This window comes from Trachurus trachurus (assembly GCF_905171665.1).
Source record: "Trachurus trachurus genome assembly, chromosome: 5".
Taxonomy (NCBI): domain Eukaryota; kingdom Metazoa; phylum Chordata; class Actinopteri; order Carangiformes; family Carangidae; genus Trachurus; species Trachurus trachurus.
In genome coordinates, this window is record NC_139896.1 from 30,439,925 (window position 1) to 30,453,912 (window position 13,988).

At 40.2% G+C, this 13,988-nt stretch overlaps 2 protein-coding genes across 2 annotated transcripts; one reads left to right on the forward strand and one right to left on the reverse strand.

The window, feature by feature from the left end:
• Positions 1-1,840: 1,840 nt before the first annotated feature.
• On the forward strand, positions 1,841-5,252 carry ppcs (phosphopantothenoylcysteine synthetase; the record flags this gene model as incomplete). The annotated part of the gene is made up of 4 exons (XM_083971439.1): positions 1,841-1,896; positions 3,254-3,794; positions 3,886-3,989; positions 4,926-5,252. The coding sequence occupies exons 2-4, from the start codon at positions 3,257-3,259 to the stop codon at positions 5,250-5,252; spliced, it is 969 nt and encodes a 322-aa protein (XP_083827565.1). The 5' UTR covers positions 1,841-1,896; positions 3,254-3,256.
• Positions 5,253-5,531: 279 nt separating this feature from the next.
• On the reverse strand, positions 5,532-12,970 carry utp3 (UTP3 small subunit processome component). Its single transcript, XM_083971438.1, has 16 exons — positions 12,764-12,970; positions 12,192-12,279; positions 10,814-10,870; positions 10,662-10,718; positions 10,472-10,583; positions 10,305-10,373; positions 9,510-9,631; positions 9,248-9,403; positions 9,036-9,107; positions 8,375-8,415; positions 8,192-8,288; positions 7,844-7,978; positions 7,512-7,648; positions 7,365-7,431; positions 5,935-6,042; positions 5,532-5,787 (listed from the first exon to the last, which is right to left on the reverse strand). The coding sequence occupies exons 1-16, from the start codon at positions 12,778-12,780 to the stop codon at positions 5,698-5,700; spliced, it is 1,425 nt and encodes a 474-aa protein (XP_083827564.1). The 5' UTR covers positions 12,781-12,970; the 3' UTR covers positions 5,532-5,697.
• Between the last annotated feature and the right edge of the window lie 1,018 nt (positions 12,971-13,988).

Below are 13,988 nucleotides of genomic sequence, written 5' to 3' on the forward strand. Positions count from 1 at the left end.
ATGCATGTGGGGATCACACTTTCTAATAAGTCTTTATGTCTGCAGTTTTACATGTTAATAAGTTGCTTCATGAATTGTCTTTGGTCCACGTTTGCTAATAGTTTTTTTTTTTTTTTTTTACACAGATAAGCTTCCTGTTGACTGATAGCCTAAATATCAACATGAGCTTCTTAGTAACAGATCTAGCATTTGATAATTGTGTAATATAAACCATTAGTTACAAACTGCAACACAATGATACGATCTCAGTGTCATTATGGTCTACAAGCCTGGCACATAATGAGTTCATGTTAACCTTCTTTTTCATTATTCTTTCTTTCCTGCTATAGATTACTTTGATTATGTTTTATCATTATGTCTAACAAAATCATCATAAACAGTAAGTAGTTGTTGTGTTTGGCATGGTTTACCTGTGCATTCTTCTACAGTGTTGCAACACATTATTATCGCGGTATTAGAAGTTTACTTTATGGTTATTATCGCGGTATTAGAAGTTTACTTTATGGTTTTTACTAATAACTGTCAATTCTTTCCCTCCAGTCAGAGCTTCAGTGTGTAGGCCTACAGACAATCAAGAAAATGCCTGCATCAGCTTCTCCAGTGGAAAGAGTATGTGCCACTAATTTCACATAAGAAGCCCACACATCTCGTATATTCTTTCGATAACCTCTAGTTATATCAACAAACTTTGAAACATTGACTTCTGACTTTTGGACTCTTGGACATACACACACACAGGACTCTAGATTGACTGGCTCATTAACAACGTCTCAGCTTAACCATGTAACTTGGTGAATAGCCTACTCATCAACGCGATGTGCGAGAACTGATCATATAGCAAGCTTTTAATTATCACATGAATGAAAAAAAAGCTTTATGTCGTGATCTGTCTGTTCAGCAGTGCAACAGCGCCTCTTGTGGGTTGATTGCGGGTACTACTGTTAATACACCCTGGCAGTGTGGACTAGGATGCTCATTTTCATATAATGACAGTCGGTTTAATAGGTTTAAAGTTTATAAAGTCCGTCAGAAAGCTTTTTAGACCACATTATTTCAAATACATGCTACAGGACTGCGAAACCTAATGCCAAAAAATATATTCAGCAAGGCATTTCCCCCATCAACTAACAAGATGTCAGTTTTGTAGAACATGTGTTTCTAAAAGAGAAATGTGTATTTCAAAGTGAATCTTTGTGGGTGTGAATCGAAATTCGATGCTGTAATTATTTTTTATAATAGACTTTCTGAATGAGTTAGCTCTCAATTTGTATTGCGTTTCAGAAAATGGAAAATACTAATAGAAGACAAAATTCCAGCTATTTGCGTTGTATTGAATTAAACATATGCAAACGAATTTCTATACACCAGAGATTAAAAATAAATAGAATTTCCTACCTTGAGAGAGTTTGTTTAATAAAAAGCACCAGATCCAATCTGCCTATTTGAGAAAGTGGATTTCAATATTTGCCTTTCAAGTGATTCTTTCAAACTAGTCCCAAAAAGTAGGATAGCTTGTTTAAAAAAAAAAAAAAAGTCAGAAAATCAGCATCTGACATTTGAAGTCATCTTTTTGTCGTGATATTTGCTGAGTCACTGGGACAGTCCAGACACAAAGATCCCCTCTGAGAGAAATCCCCCCCTTGTCCTCTGACTGATTGGCGATGCTGATGTTTCATAAAACCCTGACACCTCATATGAAAAGCAAAGGGGCTGACGCACCGCTGCTTCATCCTGACTCAAAAGACACCATGTGTGTTAGCAGCAGTGCCGTCTGCGGCCACAGGGGGCGCTGACGGATTTCTCATGCGCTTGAAAAGACCAAAGAATCCAGCTCAGCGGCTCCAGGAAGTGAGAAGTTGTTGTGCAAGCTGTCTGAGACCAGCCTCGGAATATAAAGTAGGGCATTTTTGCACATTGTCTTTAAGTATTGTAACAAAAAATAATAATAAACGAGTGTCGGTTTATAGCTCATTCAGAGTATTGTCACCGTGGGGGGTGGTAACAGCAGCTGACGTTACGTGGCATTATGTCCACAGACACACACAGTCACAGACACACAGAGAGAGAAGACTAACCTGTGCTGGTTTCTCTGCACCTACTCTGTTCATTAATATTTTTCGTCAACAACAAGGAAGAGTCCAACTTATTTTTTCCGTGGAAAACTTTGAAGAGTTGTTTGTCCTCTGTGGCGGGACAGCTGCTAACAAAGAGACTTAATTAGGCGAAAGGTGAAGATCAGGTTAAGATCAAGGTTCAGCTGTGAAGTTCAGTTCAATGTCTGTTCATAATGTCTGTGCACTTTGAAGAGATTGGTAAAACACTGTCAAGTCTAGTAACTGAGATTTAACAAAACAAACATCGGGTTTTTGTTGAAAGTGCTTAATGAACTTCACTCGACATTTTATTTTTTAGTTTATATCGTTGTTGTTGTTGAATTGTGTTGCGTTTTACTGTTTCTCACTAACCGCAATACACTTGAACCCGCCATGACACACTGCTCCCAAAATGACCATGATGTTGACTGAAGACCTTTAAGCTATATAATATATGTATTTTTTTTAAAAACGTATTTAAACGTCCCCTCCGGGCATGTTCAAACATACACAACATAAACATTTGTCTAATATTATGTTTTTAATAAAAAAAAAACAAATACCTGGTCATAAATCCTTAAAAATACAGTCACACTTCCCCTATTAAAAACAATCCAGACTCTATGAAGTAGAAAGTAGTTTTCAATTTAAAAGTTTATGCGATGGGGAAAAAAGAGATATAAGATGTCTCTGTAAAATCACTCTCAATTTATGTCCAGTGCAGCCCTTTAAGTTTCAAAATGTTTGTCTATGATGGGACATTACCTCTTTACAACAAGTCTATGGTTGCTCTCAGGACTATATCTTACATTCAGCTGATGCAAAAAATGGAGGGAGACTTATATTATTAAGACAGAATTCATTGCAGAGATGTTGCATATGCTGAAAGTAATAACAATATGGAGAACGATTATTCATCTTATTGGTTAAAGGATTATTTATACATTGTGTTTCCCACTTCCTTGAATGCAACCTAATAGCATATGTCATTAGACACAGAAATGTCCTCAATTGTTTAGTATGTTTATGATTCAATGTAATGTTTCACTGACTCTTACTGTGGCTCATTTCTTCTGTTTGTCCTTCACTATATGATCAGACTCGCAACACATTATTAAACAAACTAAACTAATGGCAGTACCTCTCCTCTGTCTCACCAGGTAATGGCTGAACCCAGGAGGATATCATCCATTGATGGGAAGTTGGCTGAAGAATTTGCCGTCCCCTCCCACGTCGAGGAGGTCAAAGAGAAGATGTCTGCCTTTGCCGAGCATCACGCCGCAGCGGGTCGCAGGGTGGTCCTCATCACGTCAGGAGGCACTAAGGTCCCCCTGGAGTCGCGCACCGTTCGCTTCCTCGACAACTTCAGCAGCGGCAGACGAGGGGCCTGCTCGGCGGAGTACTTCATGGACTCTGGCTACGCGGTCATCTTCCTGCACAGGCATCGCTCCCTCTACCCTTACACTCGCACATTCTCAACCATCAACGTGCTGGACGCCCTGCAGTTCAGGAGAGGAGAGGATGCATCTAATGACTGTAGTGAAGTTGAGGTGAACCGGCAGGTGCTTCCCAACATCACCAAAGTGCTGAAGAGATACCAGGAAGTGAAAGACGGCAGACTCCTCCTGCCCATAGAGTTCAGCACTCTGTCAGAGTACCTGCATCTTCTCAAAGCAGCAGCACAGGCTCTCAGCACAATAGGTACACTACACCAGAAATGTACTACTGTCTAAAAGGCTCTTATCCTGCATTATATTCATAACTTGTTCTTCAATGTTTATTCTGCCCTCAGGATCCAAGGCCATGTTTTACTTGGCTGCAGCTGTGTCCGATTTTTATATTCCAGCATCTGAGATGCCTGAACACAAAATCCAGTCGTCCAATGGTCCTCTTCAAGTGAGTCTGCATGCCGCTTTACACCCACTGTTTATTTTCTATATATATGATCACTTTGGAGATTTTTAAACTTCAAGGGATAGTTAAACATTCTGGCAAATTTGCCTGTTACCATAATCCCTATAGTCATTAACGTTAACACAATGGAGGTGAATGGTATAGGTCCCCTGTCCCTCATCAAATACACAATCCAACAACTCCAAAACGCTCTGGTGGACAAGTTGTGACCTGCACATTCACCACGCTATGAAATAATAATGTAATATTACGAGACAGAGTTGTTTTCAAGACCAATGCAAAGCCGGAACTACATTCCAGACACGGCTGCTGGGTGGAGTGATTTCAAAAGCGTTTAGTACAGCTACTACTACCTCAGAGCGTGAATGTGCAGTTCACAACTTGTCCATGAGTTGGAGTTGTTGGATTGGGTATTTGATGAGGGACAGGGGACCAGTACCGTTCACCTCCATTGTGTTCACTGAGCAGCTCACATCTCTGCCCCGCGGATCTCAAAACAACTTGCACCGACAATTAAAGGTAACGAACCTACTCCTGTGACTATAGGGATTATGGCAATAGGTAAATTTGCCAAAATGATGAACTATCCCTTTAAGATCAAGCAACATTAGCAAGTCCAGTTCTAAAATTGATCCAACATTTTTGTTTATATCTGAATAGCTGATGACACTGGCATCAGTTGTAGGAAATGTTCACACAGTAAGAAGAGAAACTAAGATGGAAAACATGTTCACCATAACCTGACAGTGATACCCGAGGGCTACCATGCTGATGCTTAACACACCAGCTTAACATCATCAACATGTTAGCCCTCTGACATCATTCAGCTCAGTGCAGCCTCAAAGAGCTGCAGCCACGGCCGGACACTCAGTTTAGTTCTTCATGGCAATTTACAGAATTTACTTTTGTCTCCTTCAGCTCAGCTTGAACATGGTCCCCAAGATCCTTTCCCCGCTGGTGAAGGACTGGGCGCCTCAGGCATTCGTCATATCTTTCAAACTGGAGACGGATGCAACCATACTGCTGGATAAAGCTCGGCGGGCGCTGGACACCTACAGGCACCAGGTGGTGGTGGCCAACGTACTGGACTCTAGACGTGGTTACGTGGTGGTGGTGACGCCTTCAACTCAGGCCGAGCTGATCCTCACAGAGGAGGACGTAGAGAATGGGGTGGAGATAGAGGAGAGGATAGTCAGCAACCTGACATCTGCACACGACAAGTTCATAACGCAACAAGTGGGCTGACAATCATCATGTGCACATCCATGATGCATGTCTCTGCTCTCCAGCTTTAGTTTGGCTTAACTTCATACTTGCCTGTTCAGCTGACAAAGTTACTGTGTCCTGCACGTGGTCTGGTTGCACAAGCTTAGTAATAAGTGTGACTGTACACGTGTTATGCCTACCCTTGTCCTCTTTAACTGTCCTAAAATAGACTCTATGGTCATGACACTGTCTTTGTACAGGGACAATATACAACCTAATGATGGTTTATAAAATGTTTATTCACACTGCACAATAATACGGGACATTTTGAAGTCTTTTCTACAACAGTAATCAAAAGCTGGGTAAATTGGCGGTATGGTTTACTACAATAAATCACCTATAATAAACATTTACAAGTGCAGTCCATTGGTTTGTTTTCAATCCCACGGCTACGCTTGTCAGCATCATTCGGATTCTCTGTTGGTTACTTAAGTTTGACGCTCTTCTTGACACCAGCACGAATACCAGACAACTCTCCACTGTATCTCTTCTCCTCCCGACGAACATCACGGACCTGGTGGACACAAACAACAGTCAGCGCTGTACTATCCATGTGGGGGCGTGTGTTTGACATAAAGTTGTGCTTTCAATTAGAAAGTGATGAGCCTGCAGACCAAAAGCTTTATGATGCACTTCAAGGGTTAATGTGTGAAATACAGACCTGTCCCTTTCTGCGGATTTTGGCCCGTCTGAACTTCTCTTTGTTCTTGACTCTGGGATTGCGGTCAATCTTCTTCCTCTTTGGTGTGAGCCCCTTGTTCTTGGCCATCTGTGGAATTGGTAGACACACTTAATTAGAGTAAATGGTCAGAGATGACGCACGCGAACACAGGGCGAGGGCGGGATACACCCTGGACAGGTCACCAGTCTATCACGGGGCTGACATGTAAGGGGCTAAGGACGGTTGCATCCGCAAAGTCCATTAATTCCTGATAAACTGGACAAAGGGCATTATGCCACTTACACCATGGTCACTTACCAAAGAAATAAATATTAAGTCTATTTTTTATAATTCAATGTGTTTTACAGTTAAAATCATACGTTTTTCACAAGCCACAGCTGAGCAGACTATTAAATATCTCTCGTCTGCAGGCGAGAAAAAGGAAAGACGCTGTGGCCGCAGCGTAGAGCCACAGTGACTCTGCTGCAGCCTCGTAGTTGATGGGTGAAGGGAAGTGAGGTGATGGCTTAACGTTACGTGACAAAGTATTATTTCAGAAGGCCAGTGCACTTCTCACCGCATGTGTGGTCAGAGGATGATGCGCTGAAGAAAACTTGTTATGCTCGGACGGAGTCTCTGTTGCCACGGTTACCAACTAGCACTTGAGCCAGCGCAATAATATTTTGAACTGTCATCAGGCAATTTGACCAGAACGTCTTTGTGGGTGTCCATTATCACTTTTTGACAGACACCCTGCAGCCAATCAGAGTTGAGTATTCACCCAGACCACAGTCTGGGTTCCTACTCAAAATTCCATACTTATTCCGACCCTAATTTCCAGACTTCTCGCTAAAAAAAATTCAAATAATTTGTGACATTTGAGTAAATAGATGTGTATCATGTAAATAAATTATGCAATTAATCATTTGTTTTCATTATTCTGAATATGTATGCCATTATGTCACCAAATCATTTCCAGGAGATTGTAGCTAGGTACAATAGCCCATACAAAACAATTAACCCAAATAACTTCAGATAAGACCAAACCCAGATAAGTATTAAGATAAATATGCTACTCATACTTGCGTAGGAACCCTGCATAGTATAAATAGAACGCTCATATTTACGCACTATGGGCTTTTAGAGTTGACATTCAACATGGTGTGCATGTACTGGACTGTGAGAAGCCCGAGAACCAGCACTACATAGCTGGACACACTGTGACATACTTATAAGACTGTCCACTAGGTGGCACCCTCATGTCAACAGAAATACTTTTTTTTTTTTTTACCCTTTTAAGTTTTGTCTTCACAAAAGAAAAAGTATGCTGCTTTAAGACCATCAAATCAGGGTTGTTAACTCATCATGAACCTCGATAGCTTTATAACTGTAGTGTATCTTGAACTGACTGATGTGAATGAACTCTGTACCTGATAAGTGATTCCTCTCTTCGCATCTAGATCCACTCCTTCCTCCACATTGTCATTCTCCGCCAACCTGCAACAAATTGATTGTTCTTCAGACCCTCATATGATTCGATCCCAACTGTCCAGTCTCCAAACTGAAACCATACTTACTCTTCAGCTTCTGGATTTTTGCCCTTTCGCTTCAGTTTCAACCGCTCCTCCACATCTTTGTAGAAACGCAGAGCTGCTTCCTCATCCATGTCGGAGTCTGAGGCCTCCTCCACCGCGGGAATGTTTTCTCCAGAACCCTGCAACAACATACTTTGATTAGCATTCACATGACACATCGGCAGTAGGGCTTTTACATTTCCCCCCAAAAAATCATATTCGAACTTCGTTTGTTTATTGATATTCGAATATTTATTGATAATATTTTGACGAGCCCTTAAGCCCTAATCGGCAGCAGATTCAAACTAAGGATGTGTTTCATTTCAAAGACTCACCTTTTCCTTCTTACTGGACACTCTGGACTTCTTGCTCTCCGGCTGGCTGGTGGCCTTATCTTCCTCGTCACCAGCCAGCAGTTTACGAAACTCTGGTGCAAGCCGAGCATCCACTGCTCCCAGTTCATTGATGAGCTGTGGGCAGATGATAAAAGAGTCAGTACGACAGAGGGCTGTGACTAATTAGGATATATAAGCATGGAGGAGGTATTTCATGGTCCTTTGTGTCCCAGCCAAATAATTAATCCTGCCTCTGTCCGAACTAGAAAGTGAGAGTGTATAAGCAGTATTATGGACATCTAGGGGTAAAATCCATTTGTTCATACTACTACACTATTGTGGACTTACATTTCTGTAGGTGAGCAGCCGTTCAATAACAGGGTGGTTATGAGCAGGGATTCGTTTTGCTTTCAGCACCAAGTAGAAACTGATATTTGTGCAGTAACTGCAGCAGGAAAGACACAGATTATTCATTTTTTATCAACAATGACTTGGAACAGGGCATCAAGTTACAATTTAAGTGCAACTTACTTGAGGTAAAGTTGCTGTTTTGTCTTGAGGTAGTCGGCACCCTTTGGAAAAAAAAGACCACTTTTATTTGAATTGACAAGTTTTATTACTAAAGCAACATACAAGTGAAATATTAAATACTTCTTAGTACTCCTAAAAAACAACCACAGTGCAATCTTCAACACTCCAGCACCAAACACCACATTTCTCCTTTATGTACTCTATTGCATCAGTATATAAATCTATTATTAGCCATGAAAAAAGAAACACTTGCTGCTGCTAACGGCCTCATACAGCCCCAGTTTAAATTATTGAAATATTTATTTATTTATTTTTATGAATATTATTTGCTGATAGGAAAAGGAGCAAAAACGATTATGTATCATTGTGGAAATGATGACATCATCTGTACTTATAAGCTGTCTGTAGTCATACAATATACAATCCTGATGAGTTGCTGATGTTGCAGCCAAGACTGACTTAAGAGTCCATATAAATTCAGGACTGTCTGGATAAAAGAAATAATGACAGTAAACAAAAAACAAAAGATATCTGATGTGGCAGATCTAAAAAAAAATGTATCACCACTCCATTATCACTATCCACTATCACAGTTGCATTCTGAAAATCATTTTAAGTTGATATAAAATTCACATCTAGAGATAAAACTGAAAACACTCACCTTTCCTGGTGGGATCTTTCCATCCTTGACCATCTGCACAAGAGGCTGCAGCTCAGCCTTCAGCTCAGTCAGCTGCTCACGTGACGCACAAACACAGAACTCAGGTTGAGTACAGTACATGTGGGTCTTTAATGGTTAAATCAGTATCTTTCAGTTCATTACATCAGAGGTTGTGTCATGCAATTGATGATTTGGGTGCATGTGTGTTTTACCTTTGCCTTGAAGTCCTGAATAAGTTCAAGCAGCTCTGGCGATTCCTTTTTCAGAAGTTTCATTTTTTCCTTCTGAGACATCTGCTTCAGGTCTTTCACGATCCTCTCCTCTTTCTCCACAGCCTTCTCCTCAGCCTTCTCCTCTACAGCAAACTCCTAAACACCAGAAACAACAGAGGTCAAACACCAAACGACATCATGGTCATCATAACAATACATGAATTTCTGTGAAATTGAGAGAAATTGACAAAAACAAAATTACCTGAAAAAAGTTGAGATCATAATCTTCCTCGCTCAGGTTTGCAGCCAAACGTTGTTGGATGTTTTTTGCCTCCTCTTCTTCCTCTTGTTCCTCAGCTTCCAGCTCTTCTTGCGATTTCCCTTCTGTAATAACACAATGTACATGCTGTATAACACGTTCAGTTCAGTTCCTGTTTTTAAAGGGATAGTTCAACATTTTGGCAAATTGGCCCATTGCCATAACCCCCTATATTCTTAGCAGTAGGTTTGTTACCTTTAATTGTCGGTGCAAGCTATTTTTAGAACGGCGGAGCAGAGCCGCGAGCTGCTCAGAGCTACGCTACGGAGGCTAATGGGATTCCTTGGTTTCCCTCATCAAACTCATCAAATACACAATCCAACAACTCCAAAACGCTCTGGTGGACAAGTTGTGACCTGCACATTCACCACGCTATGAGATAATAACAGAACATTACGAGACAGAGTTGTTTTAGAGGCAAATGCAAAGACTGTTTGCTGAAAAACTGCCCCCGACGGGAACGCACATCAGCAGTTTTGCATGAATTTACCTCGAAAACAACTCTGTCTCGTAACGTAATACTCCCTGTTTTTGTTTTATGTTGTATTCGGCAGTAGAGGTGGTGACGATTGTGGATGGGATGGGGTGCTTTTATTATGTAAAGCACTTTGTGTGTTATTAATTGTATGAAAAGTGCTAGAGGAATAAAGCTTAATTGATTGAGCAACACATTAGCCATACAAATGCTGAAGATCATGAATTGGCTCAATAATATTGATGGAAATGAGCAAGGCTTACTGGTAGTCAGGTAATCAGAGTCGTAGTACAGCTTCTTCTTCTTGCCCCACGCCATTTCATTAGGAAGATCTGGGGGGAAAACATAACTGCAGTTAAACGAGCTGGTTCCACCACATACTGTAGTATAAACCAATCCTGGACATATGGACAGATGATTTTGTTATTACCTTCATCTTTTTTTCCCTCTAGATCACTCTCCATGTCTGAACCCTCTTCCCCAATCTCTTCTTCCTCCCCCTCCTCCTCTGATTCAGAATCATCCAAGGCCATCACCTCCTCCTGTGAAATTCAGACCAGCTTCAATTAGCTCCATTTCTGAAGGGAAATCCAAATACTGAAACTGAAAAAGCGCATCACCTCGTCGTCCATCTCCTCTGAATCACTCTCCATTTGAACACCAAGGGCCAGAAGTTTCTACAGGGACAAGAGCAAAAGAGGGGAACATGAGAACACATGAACAGCACCACACACACACACTCTGCACAGATCTACCAATGAGGTGAACTTACTGCAATCTTCTCTTCGTGAAACTCATCGATTTTGTCCTTTGTGTATTGTGATGATTTCTGAAGGACAGAGAGGAGAATCAGACACTAACAACCACCAAACCCAAGATGAGCTGTTCAAGTTATGCTCAAATGGCAGATTAGATAAAGACATTGTGGTGAAATAACTGCACAATATTCAGAACACATTGTTGTTTGACTGAACTCATGATATTATTACCGTTTCTCTATTTTTAGTTTGGAACCATCACTACTCACATTTCATTTTAACTTGAAGGACAGAGCACACCAGGTCAATACACCTGGGTCTTGTTTTTACATCGTGTAACTACTTTTAAACCATGACCATTTATGTATCAGATGGTCCTGAATATTAAACACATTCACTTTATTCTAAAAAAAAAAAAAAAATTGACTCAAGATTGAGTCAAGCGTATATGTTTATGCTCCATGTATCTGATCTGTGGATGTAAAAAAAAAAAAAAAAAAAAAAAAAAAACTCTGTAATTAGCTGACCTGAAGTTTTCCTCTTATGTGTAAACGCTGTAGCAATGACATAAACACCAACTCTTCAATGTGCAATAGCTCAATAGCTCTGTCCCACTCATGTGCAATATTCCAGCACTTAACTACTCCAGTCCTAGCTTTTTAATTATTTTTTAGCTCATATGAATAACAAAAAAATGTATTTAGTATACCTCATATGTATTTTTTAGATAATTGGGTGTCTTTAGTTTAATTTATGTTGTAGATAAGTCTGTAATTCTTTAGAGAGATCTGTTTTTTTTTCTGTTGTTACAACGAATGAATGATTGGGTGCACAGCTGCTGTAACAATTGCAATTTCCTGTGAAGGATTATTAAAGTATCTATCTATCTATCTATCTATCTATCTATCTATCTATCTATCTATCTATCTATCTATCTGACATATTTTAAACACAAAACTGGAAGTCACTGCATGTATAACACAGGATACCAGCTACAGATACTCAGTGAATCACCTTTCTGTCAGTGTTATAAACCTAAGTAGCTGAGATATCCGATCACAACACCACACGGTTCATCCATCAATCCTTATGTTTCATGATCGATATCATGATCATATCAATGACAACCAGTGGGGTCTAGGAGTTATCTACTCTATTATCTTATCTTCTTATTAACATTTCCACGACATACTGACCCCACTTTCTCACTATTCATAACAATGCCATTAAAAGTATCATTTGACTTGAAACATTATTATAATAAAACATACAAAGTAACAATGCAATAAACACAAATGATTGTTAGATAAAGCACAGAAATAGTGTATGTAAACTGTAGACATTGTACGATTATATTCAAAGTGATTTAAATTGTTAATGACACTGTCCTACCTTATCAGGGACAGGCATGTTCCTGTAGGTCTCAGGGTCATCTTCATCATACTGCTCCGTCCTCTTGGGTCTCGGTGTCTTTTTAGTCCTGAGCAGCAGAGGACAGGGGACAGACAGACAGGCTCATGTCTCTGCTGGTTGTACAACTGGTAAACACTGGTACAGAACCAGGACATGCTAGCTGCAGGTTAGCCCTCAGCTCTTATAGCCCTTTGATTCACAACATATGCTTACCCCCTCTAATGGAAAAATGGAAATAATGCCCTGTAGAGGAGTAGTGATACAAAATGTGGTTTCATTCAAAAAGTAAGTAAAAGTTTAAAAAAATTAAAAATAAAAATAAGGATGTTAACAGAGGGATAGGCTACTATATGACATATGAAATTAATTTATTGCAAACATATGGCACATAAATACTCAGTCGGGTCAGTCTGGACCCATGTTGTGCATCAAAGGATAAAACGGACAGGCTACATTTCATTTACATTTACTAAAACATTTCCTTTACCCTCAGAACTAAAGGCTGGACCAAAACAGCTACAAGTGCTGAAGCTAACTGTAGCCAGACTCACCTCTGTGCTCGAACCATGGTGGAAGTGGACCCCTGCTGCTCGCTACACGTTAGCAAACAAACAGTATGACACACTGGCAACTGAACGACACGTTTCAAAGCCGCTGTCTGTAAGTGGAGATAATGACAAAACAAAACTAAAAATGTCTAGTTCAGTTTAAATGCGCACATTCCTACACCGGTGCCCATGTGCTTCCGTGATTTCTTCTTTTCCAGATGTTGTGGTAGTCTCGCGAGCGAAGTGAAACGAGCACAGCGCCGTCTGGCGGACTGGATGTGTAACATCACGTCATAACTTCATAAACCCAAGCATGGTACAGACCTCTGTGTTTATGCATTAAAAGAAATTGTAAACAAATATAGAAAGCAGAGTTAATCTGTTCTTATGCGTTTTGTTGATGCGTCAAAAGCTTTTGATCGAATCAAGAAGTGATTTATTAAATTAAGCCAAAGAGTGGTGCCTGGTTACAGTAGTTAGCCAACTAAAGTCAAATGGGGCATTGCAACAGTATATCAGGGTCATTTGGTGTAAATGGTGTCAGGCAGGGGGTTAATACTGTCCCCTATTCTTTTTAATTTATATGTTGATGGTTTATCTAAACAGCTGAATGTCTGTAACACTGGATGTGTGGGTGACAAATTAGTGAACCATTTAGTGCATGCGGATGATTTAGGTACTGCCAAAGCAGTGCTGGATTACAGCAGCTACTCAATAAATGCATTGAGTAGGCTACGGCATGGAGAATAATATTAAGCACAATCCTGATAAAAGTGTTTTAATATGCAGAACAAAATAAGACATAGCCTAGGTCAAATATATCCTCATTTTCAATTATCTTTTAATACTTTAACTGTATAGTAAAGGCAAATATCTAGGACATTTCATCACAGAACAGATGACTGATAATAATGATGTATTCACAGACAGTGCTGCAAGATGTGTGCACAGGCAAAACCCCTTGAATGTACCGGTAAATTCAGTAGCTAACTGTTCAGAAGCAGTCAAGATCTGTACACCACTTTATACCGCCCACTGGTGGTCCAGTTATAAAACAGCAAGTCTTCAGAAACTCCAAGTCGATGCCATGAGGATATTGTTAAAAAGGCCTATGGTGCAGTGCAAGGGAAATGTTTGTGGCTACAAGAGAATACTCTTCAAGTGGTTCTACAGAACCTAATGTATACATTTATGTGTCGCTTGGATGAGTCTGTGAATGTCATCATTA